Source organism: Oculina patagonica, chromosome 9 (genome assembly GCF_052425735.1).
Source record: "Oculina patagonica isolate OP01 chromosome 9, crgOcupat, whole genome shotgun sequence".
NCBI lineage: Eukaryota > Metazoa > Cnidaria > Anthozoa > Scleractinia > Oculinidae > Oculina > Oculina patagonica.
The window spans coordinates 11,238,246-11,259,845 of NC_135766.1; the positions used below are offsets into that span (position 1 = coordinate 11,238,246).

The 21,600-nt window shown below is 36.0% G+C and overlaps 1 protein-coding gene and 2 long non-coding RNA genes across 3 annotated transcripts in view; 1 reads left to right on the plus strand and 2 right to left on the minus strand.

Annotated features, from left to right (window-relative positions):
• LOC144665850 (uncharacterized) overlaps positions 1–21,600 on the minus strand; it is a 27,418-nt gene continuing 5,818 nt past the window's right edge. Inside the window, exons 2-3 of the long non-coding RNA XR_013573082.1 lie at positions 1,837–2,082; positions 1–1,174 (exon numbers count right to left, since the gene is read on the minus strand). This is a non-coding gene — a long non-coding RNA (uncharacterized LOC144665850). The remainder of the gene's footprint in view (positions 1,175–1,836; positions 2,083–21,600) is intronic.
• LOC144665738 (putative G-protein coupled receptor 19) overlaps positions 7,480–21,600 on the minus strand; it is a 20,658-nt gene continuing 6,537 nt past the window's right edge. The window contains exons 2-3 of the mRNA XM_078527035.1: positions 21,114–21,216; positions 7,480–8,819 (exon numbers count right to left, since the gene is read on the minus strand). Coding sequence (XP_078383161.1) covers positions 7,703–8,806 — 1,104 coding nt within the window. The 5' untranslated portion in view covers positions 8,807–8,819; positions 21,114–21,216 and the 3' untranslated portion in view covers positions 7,480–7,702. The remainder of the gene's footprint in view (positions 8,820–21,113; positions 21,217–21,600) is intronic.
• LOC144666938 (uncharacterized) lies at positions 13,259–14,647 on the plus strand. Its single transcript, XR_013573255.1, has 3 exons — positions 13,259–13,414; positions 13,877–13,956; positions 14,555–14,647. It is a non-coding gene; the product is annotated as an uncharacterized LOC144666938 (long non-coding RNA).

Below are 21,600 nucleotides of genomic sequence, written 5' to 3' on the forward strand. Positions count from 1 at the left end.
TGTGATTTACATTTGTGACTATCCTTAATTAATTCACATTCTTTCATTCAGCCGTTTTCCAATGAGAAGCTGTGACGAGCTTCTGATTGGATGAAACCTGCAAGAAAGAATATGAATACATTAAAAGTGGTCACCTTTTTGGGTTCCTCGCTCTAAGTCGAAAGTTGAGACACTGAGTCATTTGCTATAAAGGAGGGAAAATGGGTTTGTCTGGTAAATAAAATTTTAAAATACAGCACGTTGTTTTCCAGTGGTGTTTTTAGTTGTGCATTCCAAGGTATGGTTAGTTTGTAACCAACGTTAATTAATAAAAGGCAAATAATAAGCTGCTTTGATCACAAAATTGGCAATTTAATTTGTACAATTCTAATATGATGTCTTCTATCACGACTTTTGACAATGGAATGCAACATATCTTGTAACTGTACTAGACAGCAAGGAAACTTCCACAAGTTTGGCATAAAAATATTGTTTTGCAATAATGTATCTAGATTGCCTCTAGATTGCTGACAGTTGCACTGACTGTACAATCTGTAATGCACCCTTTGTCCAGTAGGTCCAAACACTTAATATCATTTACAGGTAAAACACAGTGCAAGGAAGTACAAGTTTCCAGGAAGAAAAGTTGATATAATATCTTGATTGACTCTTGTTAAATTTAAATGGGGCTGATAGTTGTTTGCACTATCTGTACAATCTGTGTTGCAAGCAAGTCCAATAAGTCACAAATTTTGATACAGTACAAGTGGAGACTAGGAAGTAGAGTTGATACAGTGGTTTGCCAGTGATGAATTTGTATTGAGGGTCTTTCAGTAGTAAATCCAGAGATGTTTTACACCGTTTTTGAACTTTGGTGTTATTGCTACATGGTTTTCGCTGGTTTTCCAGCTGTTTTTTTTTTGGCCGCTAAAGGGGCCACGGGTGGTGAAAGGGTTAAAATATATCTGCCATTCATAGTGAGGATTGGGCTTCTTATTATGTACATATTGCATAGAGGCAGAATAGAGGCCAATAACCAGTTCCAATGCAATAGCTACATTCACACATTCATGGGGCTTCTTGACAAAGTGCAGATTAAACATATTGAAGCAATTAGGACAAATCACATCAATCAGTGGATTCTTTGAAAACTGTATCTTTGATGTTTTCTGTTGTTGTTGTTTTTATTTCTGTTCTGTAAACATAATGAAAGAAAGAATCAATAGTTAAAAAAATTAAAAATTGTTTACACATATTTGTTTAGACACCAAGACTGATTAACTTCAACAATTTAATGCAACATAAGTAGTTACTTAATTCAATAAAATTTTTCTTTTTTCTGAAACACATCTTTCTACATGTACATTATATCTTCTTAAATCATTTACTAGTTATCATAGCCTACAAAAATAAATGTATATACTCTTTTTTGGTTGTTAACCACACAGCTTTAAGGTCACTGAGGTGTGTCTCTAGAACACCAGTTTGGACTCTTGATTTATTTACATTTGTATAAATATATGTAGTTCTGTTATCAGTGGCAAAGCATGAAATAAGTTTGTTTGTATCCATATTTTAACATCATTTGTTTATATAGATTTACTGCTGCTTTGTACACCACTATTAAAATCAATGTTGAAATCTGACCTAGTAGTAAGAGTGAAAACGTTCTGTTGCCAGAAGGGATCGCGAATGAGCTTTCTGATCTATACATTTTAGCAAATTAAATATAACATCTGGCAGATATTTCACTTTTAAAATCGTTATTTCGATTCCATAAATACTTTGACAATTATGTTATTCCAACACTACGGTATTCAATAAAGTACAAGCAAATATAAACTTGAGATAGCTCACCTCAGCTGCAGTTGTCGCAGTACGTCTTCTGCAGCACTTCTCGTCTTCAGTTAAAGCTCAGGTTACAATGTCGCCAGGCAGTAGTTCAAATCACAAATAGTTTAGTCCCTCGACTTATAGGTGTGTCGATAAGGTTTTTGTGTACTTTGATATCACAAAAAGTTTGTAAGTGAGCGAAAAAAATATCAGCTACTAATCGAGTCAAGGCTTCTGGCTGCGAAAAATTCTCACATGCTCGACCGAACACTCCAAGATGGCAGACGCAAACAAATCTCAAACCATGGTCTTAGTTACCAGTCCTCTTCGGTTCGAATCATCACATCTTAACACGAAGAATCCAAAATCGCTTTATACTAACATGATAACATTAGACTCGAGACTACGTCCTCGCCTAAAAAGGAACGCTGAAGAAAAGAGAATGGTTCTTTCTGAATACAAATAAATCAACAAAAACAAAAAGGTCGGGACACACTAGGCGACAAGTCGCTGCGACAGATCTCTTCCACAAGTCGCTCCCTATGTACTAAATCAGAACAAGGCGTTTGTTCGTTGCACACACAGCGAATTTTTAAGAGTGGGAATGTGACTAGTTTTCCAACTCAATATGGCAAAAACACATGACGCTTTCTCATTGGTTAATTTATATATTGTTGCAGCGACTTGTCGCAGAAGTGTGCACGCGCTGCGACAACGACAACGCTGCTTTTGCTCATTTTGTCGATGCAATCAGTCGCACGAATTCAAAATGGTTCGAATTCGTGCGACTGATCGCAGCGACAAAGATTGTCGCAAAAATGCCCCATGTCACACGAGGCAACATGTTGCAACTTGTCGCCTAAGTGTGTACCGACCTTAACAGAATATCAAAAAGCAGAGCAACTCGTCTAAGCCAAATCCCATATTTTGATGATTTAGACTTCAGAAACAAATTAAATTATCAAATTTTTCAATTAAATTTTAGTCGTATAGTTCTTAGCTTTTAGAGGTTTTTAATTAACTTTGTAATAATCTTGATTTTAATTAATTTTTTTTCTTTTTTTATGCCATTAGTTTTTAAAAAATCATTGTTATTATTATTATTTACTGTAGCCCATGTTTCCAAGTGGTATGACCCTTGACATTCGCCAAACATGTCTTAAAAAAGTGAATTTACATGTGAAAAATATCAGTTAGGTTATCATGGCCGGTGAAATATAACCATATACATAAAAAAGACCAGCACGGTTATGTGGGCATCTAAGTTACAAAAGATAAAGCTTGAAACAAGAAAGTGCTCCACCTCATTAATACCTCTGCACTAGCACTGTTCTACTTATAAGGAATTCTAAACCTGCCCTACCATAAAACATAAAAGTATAAAAGAAATGGCAAAATAAGTGATAGAGAATAACGAGCCTAAGAATAAATAGTGCTGACCCGCCGTTTATCTCGTACAATATAGTTCAGCGTGTCCTTCCTGGTCCCTACATTGTTTTGACAAATGTGTATAAATATCAATTACTTTTAATTGCTACTCAAACGAAATTTACGTTTTTCCGGGCCCTAGGGCCGAGTTTAGCGACCTTATGACGTCATTTGTAGTACAGATTTACAGAAAATACACATTAAATAGACGTCGGAGGGAGCAATAAGTTCTTTATTCTTCAAAAGATAAAATGATACTTCAAGTGCAACTTATTGAAACAGTTAAGTACACCTTAGTTCACGATTGAAGACACGAGAGGCAACCCTTAAACGTGATGTGTCGTATCCTATTGCATAATGTCCAACTTTGAAATATTGTGGAATCGCTCTTTTTTAAGTACCTGGGAAATAGTTGAGACATGACTGCAAAACAAGAATCGACTGTCAACACAGTATTAGGCCTTCTCTAGGACCTAAAGTCGCAGCCATTTTAGGCGACTTAAGGCGATTTTAGACGACTTAAGGCAACTTTAGGTGATATCACCAGCCATTACCCAGGCTGAACTCACTTGGACTACTAAAAAAAATGCATGCATGATTTCGCATCAGCCCAGTTAAACTGCATTGAATTTTAGGTAGCACATAAATTCCTCAATAACCTTACATTCCAACTACATTACAACTAAATTCAGTATCCTATCCCAGTGAATTCTTAGAAATCCATTCCTTTAATTAACTTTTAGGCATCTTTATAACTAAATACAGGATTCGATCCAAAAAAATTCTTCAGGATACCACCTCAAACTGCTGCTCCTCCCTAAACTTTTTTATTAAACAATTTTGCCCCCCCCCCCCCCTCTTGCCACTGTGAAATAGCCTTGACACACCTCCTTTTATTCCCTCCCCCTCTTCCCTCCACTTGAATAATAATCAGCCCCTAAATAATTGTTCCTCCTAATGATGAATTTTCCGGTACTGATTACACTATTAATTTTTTTTAGTATCGCATTATTGTATCGGTTCTGCTAGTGTGAGCTGAAATTCTAAGATACAAACTCGTGTTAAAGTTCCCAAAATGACTGTCTAGCAAAATTCTAGCCTGTTTGAAAAGCTGTTTTAGAAACCCTCTCGGTTGAACTAAAACTCAACACGTGAGTCTTACTCACGGGCAGAAATCAAGGGTAACTCGACTAAAAGTCACCGTGTAGAGCATAAAGAAAAATACAACCAGGAAAACGGAAGAGAGAAGCTATGTTTGATTAGTTGAATTTGATTAGAAAATAAAAAAAAAAAAAACAGATATCCCTATCATTCTTTACATGGAGGTATAAAAAAGACAGCGTTTGGCCTTGCTCGCAAGTATCGTAAATCGTGGCGTGAATGTCATGCTACAATATAACGCAAATTGTTGTGGCATAAGGTCCAAGGATGAATAATGTATTTGCGTTGTATTGTCTATACAGTAGAGCCAGCCCAGCTGCTCGAACTCTGAAGAGAAACGAGAAACTTCAATTCGATCGGGACAATTCGAATTCCAATTCGATCTGGAATCCGAGGGCCACAGGTTTGTCAGTCGAAAGACTGTTATGTGCAACCCTCGTAAAACAAAGTTGATTTATTTAAAGAGTTCGAGTTAGCGGGGTCGATTTTCCATGTTCATAATTGATAGTTTTTTTTTATTTTTCAGCACTTCGGTATACAGTACAGTGCAAACAAACCTTATCTCGGCAGAAACTATAACGCGACTATGCATTCTTATGATGATACAGGACTGGGAATGTGTGTATGACTCATAATTAAAATCTAGTTTTTGAAATGTTAGTTGTAGTTTTGAAATCCGTTTACACGACAAGAAAACATCTCCAGAAATCGCAGACCTCCGAGTCTCCGAATAGTATGTCCTGCGGTACATTGACCGTAGAAGCGAACGCAAGGATTACAAAGAAAATGTATGGAGAATGAAATGTTTTATTAAATATTTCTTGACAAATTAACAAATGTAAAAATGTGCAAGCGGAACACAATAGACTAGTGTGTTAAGAACCACATTGTGGAAAAATTGAAGTGCAGACTTCGAATTTCATTTGTATTCATGAACGTTTTCTGCGAACAGTTTTTGAGACCAAAATTATAAGGCGTAGAGGAGGAATGTATGGCAAAAACCGAAAACTTAAAGTTTATAAACAGGGATTATCGGCAAACTGAATGTGATCGAAAAAATGTGCAAGCAGATTTGAAAAAACTATACATGAATCTAACTCACCAAACGATTTACATCTCCTTCCGATTAGATTTCATTTGTATCTTTGCCGTTAGAAAACCACAAAAAATCGCATACTGTAAACACATGGCCGCAGTCCACGTTGAAATCCCAAAATCCGCTGTCTTTGAGCTACGATATTTCAGCCGTCTTTGCTCCAATTTTGCCTCAAAAGCCATCGTTTGAAAGATCTTTTGCTCCAGTTTTATTATCGTGCAATATTTTTGACCAGTGGTTTTCCTACTTCACAAAATATTTCTCTGTGTAGGCTGCATTCTTGTGCATCATCGTAGATGTCTAATGAGCCCAAAGTCAGGCTTTCGAATCAGCGGCTATTACCAAGTTTCGTGAGCTGTTAATGTAAGATGCATCAAAATTCGCCGACTTCAATGTCCGCGATTTCTAGCGATGCTAATGAGATATTACAATGGGCATCCGTGGCGAGTTGAAAAAACAGAATTCGTGCTACCAGGATAAGTTTGACCCAAATTGTGATCGAGGAAAACGAAATTTAGTGCGAGTTAGCTGGCAATTCGAGTTATTCGAGTTCGAGTTAACCGAGTAAAAATGGCTGAAAAGTAGGGTCAATTCTAAGGGAAAAAGCACCTCACTTTCGAGTTAGCGGAGAGGTTCGAGTTATCCGAGTTTGAGTTACAGGGTTCTAGTGTGTCACGAGACAACCTAAAGGGCCTTTGAATTAATCATTCATTTCCTAGCACCTTACTTATGTATTCAGACTGAATCGGTTAAAGTCCTGAATGATCCTAGTATTTTTCAAGCCAAGCAAACAAGCGATGAGTACTTTTAAACACACTTTAATGAGTATAGCCGCCCTTAGCTTTCCATACATAAAATGTTGAACATGGATTTACATACATTTAACGCACGAGTCTCGACAGTTCATGGAAACATATACCTTTCAAAGAAACCTTCATTTGTATCGTTGCTTTTTTCTCCAAAAGTCCGAAGCTGGCTAAAGTTAATACAACTTTATACAGTAACTTGCAACAAGTGAATGAAATGCTCTCAAAAGCTTAATCTTTCGATAATTAATGTGCTCGAAAGTGACCGTTTCCGTTTCCATTGAGACCGCGCACGTTCACCAGTCACAAGGAACGTATCTTAACTTAACAATTCTCTACTGTTAATTTACAAAAATTTAAAGCAGGAAATAACAAGGCTATTGGTATAAATATTTATACACGAGTATATATGAATCAACTATTCATTACATTACGGTGCAGGTGGTTTGCTTCTGACGTCATTACTATTGCAAAATGTGAACTCGACTGAAAACTCAACAGTTTGCTTTATTTTTAGTTGAGTTCTTGTGAAGTATTTACTATGGCGGCCATGTTGGTGAACGAATTGAAGCAATCGGCTATGGCCTTAGAATATTTACCAAGATGTTATTTTCACTAGCCACAAAATAATCAGTTAAAATAAATTTGCTTTGAAAGCATCTGATTACGTCACCACAAACCACAAGCTCATTATCAACTGTATTTAGAATACCTCTTTAAAATCTTGTGGCATTTGCCACTTGAAGCAAGTGAACTTAATTTCCCATATAAACAGACGAAAACATTTGTCTCGAGACAGCCCGTTTACCGGACTCTTATGAGACTACATAACGTATGTACTTACTTATACATATTTACATATATAGTCGGATCCCCTAAGAACCAAGTACAGTTAAAAATACCAAATTTCAATGCAATATTTGCCTTCTATGATATACTGGCTATTTTTATGTATTGTCGTGCAGGTGTTTATTTTCTCCCCATGTCGAGCTACAAATTTAAATGATTTTTGGTTTATCATGCATCTGCCATTTATCCCGTTCCTTAAAGCTTCTGTCGAGGATGACTTAACTTACTGAATGAATGAATGAATGAATGAATGAATGAATAATAATGAATGAATGAATGAATAATAATAATAATAATAATAATAATAATATTCCTTAGCGTGAAACAACTAAGAGTGACAAAAATAGAAATACCCATTAAAAATGCAATAATAATTTCGAAAAACTACATTAAAAATGATAGGTTATTTCAAGCAGAAAGGTCGCAAAAAAGCATTGTAATTCAAGGATGAAGAAGTTTAAACTTAGTCTTGCAAATGTAAGTTACATTGTTGTTAGTAACCAAAGCTTCCATGAATAATTGTTCGCTTAGCTCTTCCTTTTCAAGGGTTTCACTGTGGTTGCATCTCTACACCTTCTCCCCCTGCCGGGATGGTCTGGTTATGAATAAAGAATCTTAAAGTAAATTTTCTCTTCAAAAAGGTGCGAAAATCTTTCATTTGCACAAGGTATATTACTACGTTGATAGCACTGTTTGAGAGAGCCGCTATGCCACTCGCAGTGCGGATGACATGGTCGGTTTCAAAATCCATCTTTGGCTGAGCTACCATGTGGTAGATAACATAAGCAACGTAAAATAGATAAGGAGTAACAAATGCAAACGTAAGAGCAACAACAGTATATATAGCACGGATCCTAGCAGCCCTTACCATTGACCTGATACCATTATCTTGCTGAACATCGATGGTTCTCCTTGCTCTTGTCCATAAAGTTATCATAAGCGATATATTTAGTCTAATAAGAATACAACTCGGTAGAAGGTATTGCATAAAAAAGAAAATTAAAAAAATAACTCTAAACGGAAGATATTGCCTGTCGTAACCGCAAATCGTGGTGTAATGTGTTTCGTTTAAATCATGTCTTATCTCTTCGAATGTGGCAGCAGGAAACAAAGCAACCAGAGACCCTGCTAACCAAGCTAACAGCACTATTCTTTTCACAGTAGAATGATTAAACGTGCGTGGAACACGACGAGTTGCAAAATACTTCCCAAAGCTTATTACTAACAGGTTTTCAATGGTGACACAAGGAAACAGAAAAATCAAATAGCGCCCTATTTTACAGCCCCAGCCTCTTTGCAACACATCTAGATACAACTGGAGGCTAGTATAAGGAATTGAAACTACACTGGACAGAACATCTGAAGTGGCTAAACTCTTAATGTAGAAATTAAAGTTCATTAAAAAGGAACATGCTCTCCCAAATGAATTTTCTCTTTCCTTGGTCTTCAGGAAGAGTAGTATGAGCACATTCCCCACAAAGGCTATTATGCCAATGGCAACCAATGATAACAGCAGTGCGAGTTTGGTCGAGGGGTCAATTGGTCTAAAGACGTAGATTTTACCAAAAACGTCTGTTCTGTTGTTAGGCACAGAGAAGTTGTCTGCATGAAGGCTGGACATCACATTGTATTCATCAATTCCTACCCTTTTCATCAACAGTGAAAATCTAAGCCAAGACAGAAGTAAATAAGTTAACGAAAATAAGTGGAATGTGATATATAATATGTAATTATAATAATAATGATATATAGATAAAAGTAATATATAATTATAATAAAAACCTTCCCAAAATCCTTTGCAACTCAAAAATCGTCAATGCCAAATAACTTGGTCAGTTTGAATTCAGTAGGAGTAGTACGTCGTTTAGAAATATCCCTTACCATAAAGTACTTCTTGTATAAGTCGTATGTCAATGACGTCATTAGTCACGTGACTTTGCTCAGAAGTTTGTATTTGCTCACTGTGACGAAAATAGTTTGTTTCTGAAAAAACAGTCATTGCAGTTTGAAGCACATTGGTGTGAGGCATTTTGGACTGCCGGGGTACCGAACAAAATATAAATATTAAGGGGGCTCTGAACAATTTTCCAAAAATGGGAGTCTGGGTACAAGTACGTATCTGGCGTTGCATTAATTGTGAGGTAACAAGAAAGTACATGTTGGTAGATACTTATATATTAAGTACTTTTTAATCAATCTCATTGTTATGACGTCATCGGTCACGTGAACGGATCAAATTTTTAAATTCGCTTGGAAACTTTACTAGAAGCTCTCTCTTAGGATATTTTTAAACGAAGTTGTAGTTTTTAAAAAAGTATTTTTAAATATGGCCATTATTACTCTTTCCTGAAAAAGTACGGCAGTAAAAAATACAGTTGAAAAGTTTGTTGGCTTCCTACTCAACGACCATTTGTATTTGGAATAAAATAAAATTTTGCCAAAGGCTTGAGTGTATGTTCTTTATTATAGCGTTGTCAGTTTCTTATCATTTTAATTGCCTTCGGCGAGGTTGAATGTTATTTCTTTCAGACGAAAGGAGTGGGCCTGGGGAGAAGTTAAATAGCTGCCTCTCCCCCTCCCCCTGCTGGGGGTCATCCCAGCGGATTCCCCGCGGACCCTATTGTGGGCTCATGAGATTATTTTCAAAATGGCGACTCTGCAGGTTTAGCTATAGAGGACAGTTTTGTCGATGTTTTTCTTCTTGACGCGATCAAAACGAGTCCCCAAACGTAGGGTACACCTTCTTCATTTTGTATTCCCGATAAAAAAGAATATGGAATGAGTAGAAACGTGCGAAAACGTGGGTTACAGAAACTTAAAGGTGAGCGTTTCTCATTGAACAATGATTTTTTTTTAGACTGGTAAAAGCTGAAGTCTTCGACGTTTCTCATGATTATCAATTTAGCTTACTGGAATTAAAGCTGGGCTAGGCGTAATTTAAAAGAATAGATAGTGAGATTCGAACGAGGCGATGCAGTCATTTTGTCGAGGCATGCAACTGTTTATTTATGTTCGTCATCTGAATTTTAAGCTACTGTTTTTCTAATTAATAAGAATTGCATCCTTTCATTATTTATACGTGCGGAAATGTTTCTCAAAATATTGAACAAGTGGCCATTCTAGGCTGCACAGAAAAATTAAGTCAGGAAAATTTAATGTGTTCCCTTTGAAAATGGAAGAAACATTTCAGCTCAGTGTGATCGCTATTTTTTTAAGTTAGACTACAGACTTCTTGCAGTCAACCTGGTAGCTAATCTAGACTTCAATTAAACAGTGCTCACGTTTTGGAATGCCTCTTTGGGCAAGTTTAATATCTGAGACCATTTCTTAACTTAATATTTGTTCTTCCCATGATGTTTTATTGTATGATATATATATTACCTCTCCTTTGCATTTTGTGGTCTACAGGTAATTTTTGGGACTAATAAAATGCCCAATGTTTTGACAGAACATTTTGGGTTACTGTTCAGTGAGTGAAACTATGGATTGTAACAAGTTCACTACAGGTAGTTGTTGATCTCTTTGTTTTACACATATTAATGTGACAGTCAATTCTAGCAATTCCCCTCCAGTTTTCTCTACACACATTCATTACCTGAGGCATTTAAGATCTGCTTTTTGACCAGACATTTGTCTACTTTATAAAAAAATCTGCTTTACATTTTTTAAGGCCTGTATTTTCAGTTGTTGGATGACCTTCAGTAGCATTTTAAAGTAGCAATATAAAAATGTGTCAGGCCTTAAACTTAAGCAAGCCAGAAAACCCTAATCCCAATATAAAGCTAACTGCAAGAAACATGATGTATCCTTCGGCAACCAAAGTGCTTTTAAGGCTAACCAGAGTACTATGTAGGCTAACTGGAATGGCTTGCATGGCTTGCATGGCTCGTATGTTTCATGAAACATAAGTGCCATCCAAGTCAGAAATACCTAACTTAAATAAAATTAATATCACAACCTCAAGCCACCTTAGCTAACTATACTCAGGCTAACTGTAGTACTGCTTAGGCTAACCAGGGAGCTTTTAGGCCCAATGTCCTACTTATTTATAGTGGAATGGCTCTATGACTTGTTGGCTCGCACTTTTCGCCCTTTTTTTTTTTTTTTTTTTTTAATTTTTTTACTTAAAAAAAAAGGGCCAATAATTTTTAATACATGACATTTTTTCTGCATTACTTAATGAAAGGAAGGTGTGCAAAGAAAATTGATTTCTTCTTTTCATGATCCAGGAAGACTGGGCATTATGAAACCATTACATATAAGCTTCACTAAAGTCCCATGTTTCTTTCGAAACAAGCACAACAAATAATTAAAATCCATAAACGTCATTTGGCTATCTAGCAAGTGGAAAAAAAATATTGGACCCACTAGCCCAACGTAAAAGCAGCCAGGTTTTTTTACTCACTGAAAAAGGCCATTTAATTTTAATATACAGTCTGCATGCTGGAAAATAGCAATTACATGAAAAAAAAAGTTTTTTGTTTGTTTTGTTTCTATTTACAGGTGACTTGAAGACTTTGGAAGGGCATTCCTGTAAGTCAAAATGAACTCAAAAATACACACTGTGTCAATGTAATAAAATTGTCACATGATTGATTCTCACATGTTGCCAGTTTAAATCTGAATATACTTTAGTGACATTTATGACTTTTTATATAATATATATAAACATCTCAGAACCCAATAAGGCTACATGTAAATACTGACACTTAATAACATATAAGTTTTAAAACCATTCTGAGGTTCATGACAAAAAAAATTTGTTTAAAAAAACAACATGTAAAAATAATGAAATAACAGAGAATTTACATAATTATTATCGCAGACCATAAATTTTACTCCAGGTTAAGTTAATGTGTCACGTTTTTTTGCAGCACAGGCTTTATTCCACAGGGTATGGTTCCAAATAATATCCATACCTCCCCCAAGGATGGTTCTTTGGTTTGGACCCTCCCACCCCCTGGAATTTCCAATTTAGCTTCATACTTTCTTTTAAAAATTTGTGCTATTGAGACCCTCATCCTCCTCGGAATTTCCAGTGACCATCCTTGGGGTGGGTATGGATATTTTCTGGAGCAGCAGAATGTAGCCATTTCAAGCTGCAGATTGATCTGATTGATACACACTAATCAATTTTCACATTTACCTGTTTTCTATGGGATATATAATTATGTATTGTTTTTACCGGTTTCACTTGTAATAATTATAAAAACAATATATAATTATAATAAAAACCTTCCCAAAATCCTTTGCAACTGAAAAATCGTCAATGCCAAATAACTTAGTCAGTTTGAAGTCAGCAGGAGTAGTAAGTCGAATAGAAATAACTCTTACCATAAACTACTTCTTGTATAAGTCGTAGGTAGATGACGTCATTAGTCACGTGACTTTGCTCAGAAGTTTGTTTTTGCTCACTGTGACGAAAATAGTTTATTACTAAAAAAGCAGTCATTGCAGTTTGAAGCACATTGGTGTGAGGCATTTCGGACTGACCAGGTACCGAACAAAATATCAAAATTAATGTAGCTATGCACAATTTTCAAAAAATGGGAGTCTGGGTACAAGTTCGTATCTGGCGTTGCGTTAAATGCGAGGTAACAAGAAATAACATGTTGGTAGATACTTATATGTGAAGTAGTTTTTAATTAATTCCATTGTTATGACGTCATCGTCCAGGTGACCAGAACGGATCACATTTTTAAATTCGCTTGAAAACTTTACTAGAACCTCTCTCTTAGGATCTTTTTGAGCAAAGTTGTAGTTTTTTAAATAGTGTTTTTAAAAATGGCCATTATTACTTTTTCGTGAAAAAGTACGGCAGTAAAAAATACAATTGAAAAGTTTGTTGGCTTACTCAACAACCATTTGCATTTGAAATAAAAGAAAATTTTGCCAAAGGCTTGAGTGTATGCTCTTTATTATAGCGTTATCAGTTTCTTTTCATTGTAATTGCTTTGGGCGAGGTTGAATGTAATTTCTTTCAGACAAAGGAGTGGCGCTTGGGAAGAGTTTCAGCTGTGCCCCCCCCCCCCCCCCCCTGCTTGCGGATTCCCCGCGGTCCGTATTGCGGGCGCATTTTCAAAATGGCGTCTATAGGATTGTTTTGTCAATGTTCTTTCTTCTTGACGCGATCACGAGTCCCGAAACAAAGGGTATTCGATATCCTTTATTTGTATTCCCGATACTGGAGAAGAATATGGAATGAGGAGAAACGGTGGAAGCTTTTCGCACAAACATTTCTAACAGAGACTGGTCACTTGAGGTAAGCGTTTCTCATTGTACTATAATTTCATTTTGAAGACTGGCTTAAGCTTATGTCTTCGGCGTTTCTGTGAAGATTTATAAAAGTGCTAAAGATGGAATCGTACTAAAACTTAGCTGGTCTTAGCTCACTGAAATTAAAGCCGAGCTCGGCGATAAAAAAAAACAGATCTTGTAGATTTTGAGGCGATAGTGTCATAGTAATGTCACTCAGTTCGTCGAGGCATGATATTGTTATTTATATTTGGCATCTGAATGTTAAGCTACTTCAATTTAATAAGAATCGCATCCTTTTATTATTTATACGTGAGGAAATGTTTGTCAAAATATTGACCATGTGGTCATTTCCGGCCGCAAAGAAATAAATGAGACTATTTCTGAAGTTTAAATTTCTATCTTTCCATGATGTGTATTGTATTGCCAGACATAGATTGACGTTTCTTTTGCATTTTGTTGTATACAGGTAATTTGTGGGATTATTAGAATGTCTAATTTGTAAACAGGATTTACAGAATTCAGAACTGAGGACTTTCTGAATTACTGGTGAGTTAAAATATGGATTATAACAAGTTCAGACAGTTATTGATCTCTTCAGCCAATCTCAGAATTCCCATCCTCTTCTCTACACACATTCACTACCTGAGACATTTTTAAAAGATCTATTTTTTGACCAGACATTTGCCTACGTTATAAAAAAGCTGTTTGACATTTTTTTAAGGCATGTATTTTTAGTTGTTGGATGGCCTTCAGTAGCATTTTAAACTACTGCTAGCAATGTAAAAAATTCAAATGAAGACTGACATTTTTTTCTGCAAAATTATGATTAATGAAAGGAAGGGTGCAAAGAAAATTGATTTCTTCCTGGCCTGACCCAGGTAGACTGTGCAAGGTGAAACCATTATATGCTTACCCAAAGTCCCATGTTTCTCTGGAAAGATCAACAACAAAAAATAAAAATCCATAAATGTCATTTGCCTGTCTAGCAAGTGGAGAAAATTATTGAATCCACTAGCCCAACATGAAAGCAGTCAGGGTTCTTTTCACACACTGAAAAAGGCCATTTAATATACAGTCTGCATGCTGGAAAAATAGCAATTTCATCAAAATAAACAGTTTTTGTTTGTTTTGTTTATATTTACAGGTGACTTGAAGAGTGCAATGACATTCCTCTTAGTCAAAATGAACTCAAAAATACACATTGTGTTAATGTAATAAAATTGTCACATGATTGATATTTCCCACATGTTGCCCGTTTAAACCTGAATATACTTTAGTGACATTTATAGCTATTTATGTAATATGAACATCCCAGAACCCAATAAGGCTACATGTGAATACTGACACTTTATTACATGTAAGTTTTGAAACCATTCTAGGTTCATGACAAAACTATTTTGTTTTGGCATGATTGTAGAATACCCCGGCACTTTTTTTGCATAACTGAAATGACTGCCACCGCAGCCCGCAGTAACCATACAACTATTAAAATGTCATGCGGAACTGATTTTAATGACACCGCAGTCCACGGTCCACGGTCCGACACAAAAAGTTTGGTGTTTAGATTGCCTGCCACCGCTCTCCGTAGTCACGCATTTCCTGTCTGCCACCGTGGTCTGCAGTCCCATAGTGAACACATGGGACAGAATGTTTTGTGTTTAGAGAGGCCTACTTATTCATTTCGGTTAGCCTAATATGCACTTTGGTTAGCCTGTTCACGGTTAGCTAACTATATTTGTAAGGGCAACACTATATATTGTTAACATGTAGAATTCTGGGTACACTACGGACTGTGATTAGGTTGCTTGTGGTTAGCCTTTATATTGTGTTCAGGATATCTACTGTTTTTAAATCCACTACGGGACTGCGGACCGCGGTGGCAGGCGATTATAATATTTACTAGCATTTCTTAGAATCGACTACGGGACTACGGGCCCTGGTGGCAGGCGATTAGCAGACTTTGTATTATTTTCAAATAAAACACTACGGGACTGTGGACCGCGGTGGCAGGCGATTAAAAACAATTAAATCCAATTTTGATCAATGGACTGCATGACTGCGGACTGCGTTATGAGTGAAATATAACTTACCGGTAACAACAAAATTTCACTGCGGACTGTGGACCACGGGAGCAGTATAATGGCGGGGTATTCTACAATTGCTCCTTTGTTTCAATAAAAATAATGAAATTACAGAGAATTTACGAAATTATTATCGCAGACCATAAATTTACTCTAGCACAGGCTAAAGTGTCTTCAATAGTGTAAAGGTCGGGACAAACTATGCGACAAGTCGCAGTGACAGGTCGCACCGACTAGTCGCTCCGTGTGTACTGCTTACAACTAAGTCGCTGCAACAAGGTGTTTGTTTGGTGCAGAAACAGCGAATTTGGAAGAGTGGGAATGCAAACTAGTTTCCCATTTCAATATGGCGAAAATACATGACGCGCTCTCATTGGCTAATTCATATTTTTTGTCGCAGCGACTTGTCGCAGCGATTTTCCCAGACGTGTACACACGCTGCAACAACGCTGCTAACGCTCATTTTGTCGCTGCGACGTGTCTCACAAATTCAAACCAGTTTGAATTCATGCGACACGTCGCAGTGACAAAATTCTGTTGCAGCGACATAATTTGTCGCATGTCACACGAAGTGACTGTTGCCGCGACGTGTTGCAGCGACGTGTCGCCTTGTGTGTCCCGACCTTAATGGCAGTTTAATTATAATGCGTGGTTCCATACCTACCCCAAGGATGGACCCTTCCAGCCCCCTCAAACTTTCAGTTTAGCTTCATACTTTCTTTTAAAAATTTGGGCTATTGCGCCCTCCTTCCCCTTCGGAATTTCCATTGACCATCCTTGGGATGAGTATGGAATTTTCTGGAACCGCACAATGTACCGGTAGGCATTTACTTATAAAAGTAAGTTGCAGATTGATACACACTACACACTAATCTATTTTTTTCACCTTTTCACATTTTCCTGTTTTCTATGGAATATATAATTATATATTGTTTTTACCGGTTTCACTTGTAATAATAATAATAATAATAATAATAATAATAATAATAATAATAATAATTATAATAATAATTATAATAATAGTTAAGAGGCTGTCTTTCTGAAAAACACCCACTCAAATTTGCGTCAAAAAAATAATTTTGCCTGAAACTCTGGCAACTGAAATACTTTAACGAGGCTAGAACTAAAACAGATTTGGTTTGATTCAAAATGATTTTCAGGCCGCGTTAGGAGCCATTAAATATTTTGCCCCTCCGGGCCCGCCGCAACGTCTGGAAAATTATAAAAGTAGGCATTTTTCGAGCCGCTGTCAAATATTTCATTCGCATCGAAAACCGACAATTTTCATATCAATTTCTAGTTTTCTAAGAAAGAAGCAAGTTTTTCCTCGATTTATCTGGAAATGCGAAATCAAGAACACAGAGGATATAATGACCACTATTGATTGGCATCGAAAGAAGGTTGAAAATGACCTTGATTTTAAAGCCAGTATTTCAATATCGGGACCTAGCTGTTAACGTTACTCTGCACAGCCGAAAAGTGTAGTCCTTTGTCGGCTAAAATATGCAAAATTGCATGTACTTTTTCAGTATTTCAAAAGTTATGACTATTTGTATCAACCTGGTATCAGTACATGTTATTACAAAATTTCCGCTTATATTGTCATTATTACTCGCACATGTACCGATATAAATGGCCATTATATCCTTGCTTTCGCATTTCAATATTTACATTATTTATAAAAATTTAAATTACTAAATGGCCCAAAAATTAATAATCGAATGGAAAGCCCCCCAGGTTCCTTTAACAATGGAAAAACAATGGCTGCATCGGATCGACCATACGAAGTGCTAAACAGCTATATTGGTCCCAAGTAAAACTACTTTTTGGAATGGTTTTGTTGCTGAAAACCGAACTCTTATTTAATTGTCTAAAAGTTTAATGCGCGAGCAAAGGTCTATTTTATTGAGCAAAAGTCTCGCTTATTTGCCTAAAACTTGAGGGAGCAAAGTCTCATTAACTTTTATCTTAGTTGTACATCTAGAGGCAGCAAAGCCCCGCTCATTTAAAATCTAATTGTTATTTCTCTTTAATATTTATTGCGAGTGAAAGTCTCGCATGTTGTTGTCTTTTTTGGGCTGGGGCATGGTAGACGGAAGGTCGAAGCCTCATTTAATTATCTCGTGTGTGTGCACATGTAACAAAAAATTAAGTATTCCTTCTTCATATTCCAAAAACTTTAATCATGTAAATAATAAAGATGGTAAATTTCAAGCTCGGTGATAAATAGTGAATAAATTATTCAACATGGCACGAGCCATGGGTTCCTTTATTCAAGGGAACCCATGGCCTCTACTGGGAGGCCATGGGTTCGATTCCCGTCGGGGACTCAGATTTTTTCTTTGTCCCACGCTCGTGTCATGTTGAATTATTTCTTTACCAACTGTAATCATATTTCAAAAACTTTAATTGTTGGAAAAGTGTGAGCAAAAACTTAACCTCGCTGGCTTTAATTGCATCTTGGTTGTTTGTGTTATAGGATTAAAACCTCGCTTGTGTTTCAAACTTTAATTGTTCATTTTTCTTATACATAATTCGCGTCACCTTTGGTGACGAGAAGGACGCTCTTGCTGCCCTCAGTGATAAAAAAAATGGTATTTCATGATGTAGGACCACCACCGTGCATTTTTAGAGAAATGCACCCTTCCAAACTCTAACGTTCACACTGGCACACATAAAAAATAATATTCTGCTCTGTATTGTCTCCATAAACGGGCTTTGTGCTCAGTTTGGTATTAGGGTAGTCTTTTGTATGCAATTCATGTGGCAAGCAGGGCGAGGGTCCAATGTGTTTCTCACTTGCAGAAAAAGCTGTACTGCTCTTGTCTACCCTTTCACTAATGAAATAGCGGGGCGTTCGATCTTAAATATTGTTTCACTGTTATTGACTCTCCAAGACCATGCTTCCAGTAAGAAAAATAACATGCACGCCACATTAGTGAAAATTAACCGTTGCGTTTGTTCAACCTTTAAATTTTAAATGAAACGACATACTGATTTTTAAAAAACCTAGGAAAAAAACAAGTTTTTCCGTTCGGATTTGAACCGGGGCTTACACAACTTCTGTAGAAGTACTGTCTACCAACTGAGCTATCGTAACTTTGTAAGGTTCAGAGTTTTTTGTTTTGATTATTTAAATGGGATATAGCAACACTGTGCAACGAGCCCATACATTGCTCTATAATTGCATATAAATAAATCATTAACTTACTTTTATTGTTTACATTGAGTTGTTTGATTTAAGAGAGTAAACGGTCGCTATGCGAGCGAAATTCTCGTTCGTATATCTTTATTTTAATTTTGCTGTGCAAAAGTTCCAAGTGTGTGCATCCAGCAAAGATTGTACACAAATCGATTCATTTGGTGACTATAGGAAGCTAGGAGCAAAGTTAAAGACTATCGTACCTTTTAAAATATTAGCAAAATTTCTTAAAAGTATGAGAAAAATTAAACATATGAAATAAACACCCTTTTAAATTTCAAAGACATGTTTCGGACACTCAGTCTCCATTATCAATTTGAAGATGTTTCTTTCAAAATATGACGTCTACACGGGTACACGTTTCATTGACATTGCCGAACTAACTCCATGGCAATGTTAGGAAATTAAATCAAATATGCTTTAGTAAAGGTGATTGCTTGCTCTTTCCAAATCTTGATCGAAGATCTTTTTCGTAAAATTATTTAAAAAAAAACACACACACACACAAAAGAAATATTTCTAATAAAATATATTTCGTGCAAAAAACTAGAAAAATCATAAATATATTCCTTTTTCCCCTGAAATTCCCTTTCCACAAAAGCCATACATTTGTCCTTTTTTTTCTGGAGGGTACAGCTGATGTGGTTAGGAGATTTTGTGTTAATGATAGTCTCCAAGCAAACGAAAATTATTTAATAATATCACAGGTGACAAATTACTACTTAATTTTGGCGCGAGATTTCAACGTTAATTTATAATAGCTGCTATTAACGTTCAGCTTCGTAGCAAAGCCGAGAGGACACAAAGAAAATAAATGAATAAAAATGCTTGAAAAATTCCTTGGGCCTCGCTTTCAAGCTGAATTTCAATAAATCGAAAGGCGCCTATTGCACATGTGAAATTATAAAATTGCCATGGCAACGTAGTTAGCGGCAAGATGGCGTCCGCGAAAAAAAATGTCTTAAAGCTTATTGAAACTTTGTTACATTTTAGTTTGAATTTCATCTTAGCCAGCTAGCCTTGGCCATGTAATAAAACTTTTGGTTATATTTTATATTTTAAAACGTCAAAATGACTTCAAGACTTAAGGTCGCGCAGGGCCCTTGCAATCATTAATATGTATTTATTTAAAGAGTACGCACGAACTGCAGGACGACTGAAGCCGACAACAAACGAAATATTCATGAAAATGTTTGTTTTTAAACTCTTTTGTACAAGTAATTACTAGTAATTGTTCTCAGCTTTGTGCCACGTGCGCTGGAACATAGGGAATTATCATAATTAGATTCGCAGCTTTGAATATATCACAAGTTGTTGTAAACATTGACTCGGAAGGTCTTCGGAAGCGGAAAATCCTGCAATTTTGTGTCCAAGTTTTCTCCGCCTATATAGAATTTCAAGAGTTGATTCGCGAGGAACATAAACTTGATGTACTCTATTGTGTTCTGGCTAGAGCGAATTTTTAAATGTCCTTCTCAAAATGAAGATAGTATGTTTCAAAGTTGTATGTTTCAAACTTGTAGCAGTTTTTGAAATCGAAAATTTCGCTCTAGTGGGAGCACAAAAGAAGTTACGATTTATCACTAGGCTGTATAATCATTTAATTTGGTGCGCTGTGCTAGCTAAAAACTTGGACACAAAATTGCATTATCTTCAGTTAAACGTTTAAGGGCTTGTAACATCACAGACGGTCATCTCTCAGTAAAAGGACAATCATGAAGTAATTCCATCTGAGTATCCTTATTAAATTTTAGAGGAATCGATATTCAAAATGTAGTGAATTAAAGTTTTACAAGATAGCACTCCAACAAGGAATTTGGCTAATGAATATATTAATGAGCAAGGGTCCTGCGCGACTTTAAGTCAATTACATTAATGGCATCGAGCGGATATTTCAGTGTTTTACACGGGCGCCGTTTTCGGTTCATTCGAACTTTGGTCACGTCACTCATGTGAGAAATAATTGACAGTTGATTCATCTTTGAAAATTTTTTTCAACAGCAAAAAGGAATCTCTAAAAGCTTTTCTTCTAAGAGAGAAAACTTGCGAACTTTAGCAAAATGTATGCTTTCCACTTTTCAAAGCTCGGAGTTCGCAACGCAATATACAAGTCAAAAACCCATGATTGCAAGCGTAATTTGTCAGCTATGATATTAAAATGCAATCAAATGGTATACTCGTGAAATTAGGAAATGATTTCACTTGCATTTTGTCAATTCTTATCATTTCCCTCGGCTTAATGCTTGGGAAATTATTAGAATTTTGACAAAACGCGCGTGAAATTATTTCCTAATTTCACTCGTCGCCATTTGATTACCCATACTAAAAAAGACTAAGAATTTTAATATGTCTCCCAAAGTACACCATTTATAAATATATTTTTAAACAATTATAACTTCTAACTTACTAATGGTACTTACTTTGGAATATCGCGCGATTAAATGTTTTCCTTTTGCCAAGAAATTAACCAGAAATAAGACTTCACAGTATACGACAACTGAGTTCATCAAGCTTCAGTTTCCGCTAAAAAAGATCTGTTTAAAGAGAGTGGATAAGTTAAAAAGGTTAATTTCAAAATAACAGCATTCGAAGATATGTTTTTAAAATTTATTTACCAAACTGACAAAAATTGGGGAAAAAAAGGTTCCTCAAATATATGATGCATTTCACACAAATACCATAAATCGCGACTTTCCATCGCATTTTGTCATATATAAAATATATTTCCCTTTGAAATTTATATCCTCGCATGTAAAGGTTCTAATCTTGGCGTGCAAATAAAGCAAATTTAATGTACATATTGTGGGGAAAGGTAAAGAAAAAGGAAAAAAGGTCTCTATTTATGGTTTGATACCTTCTATTGATTTATAAATAATTGCACATCGACGTCCAAAATGCTTACAAATT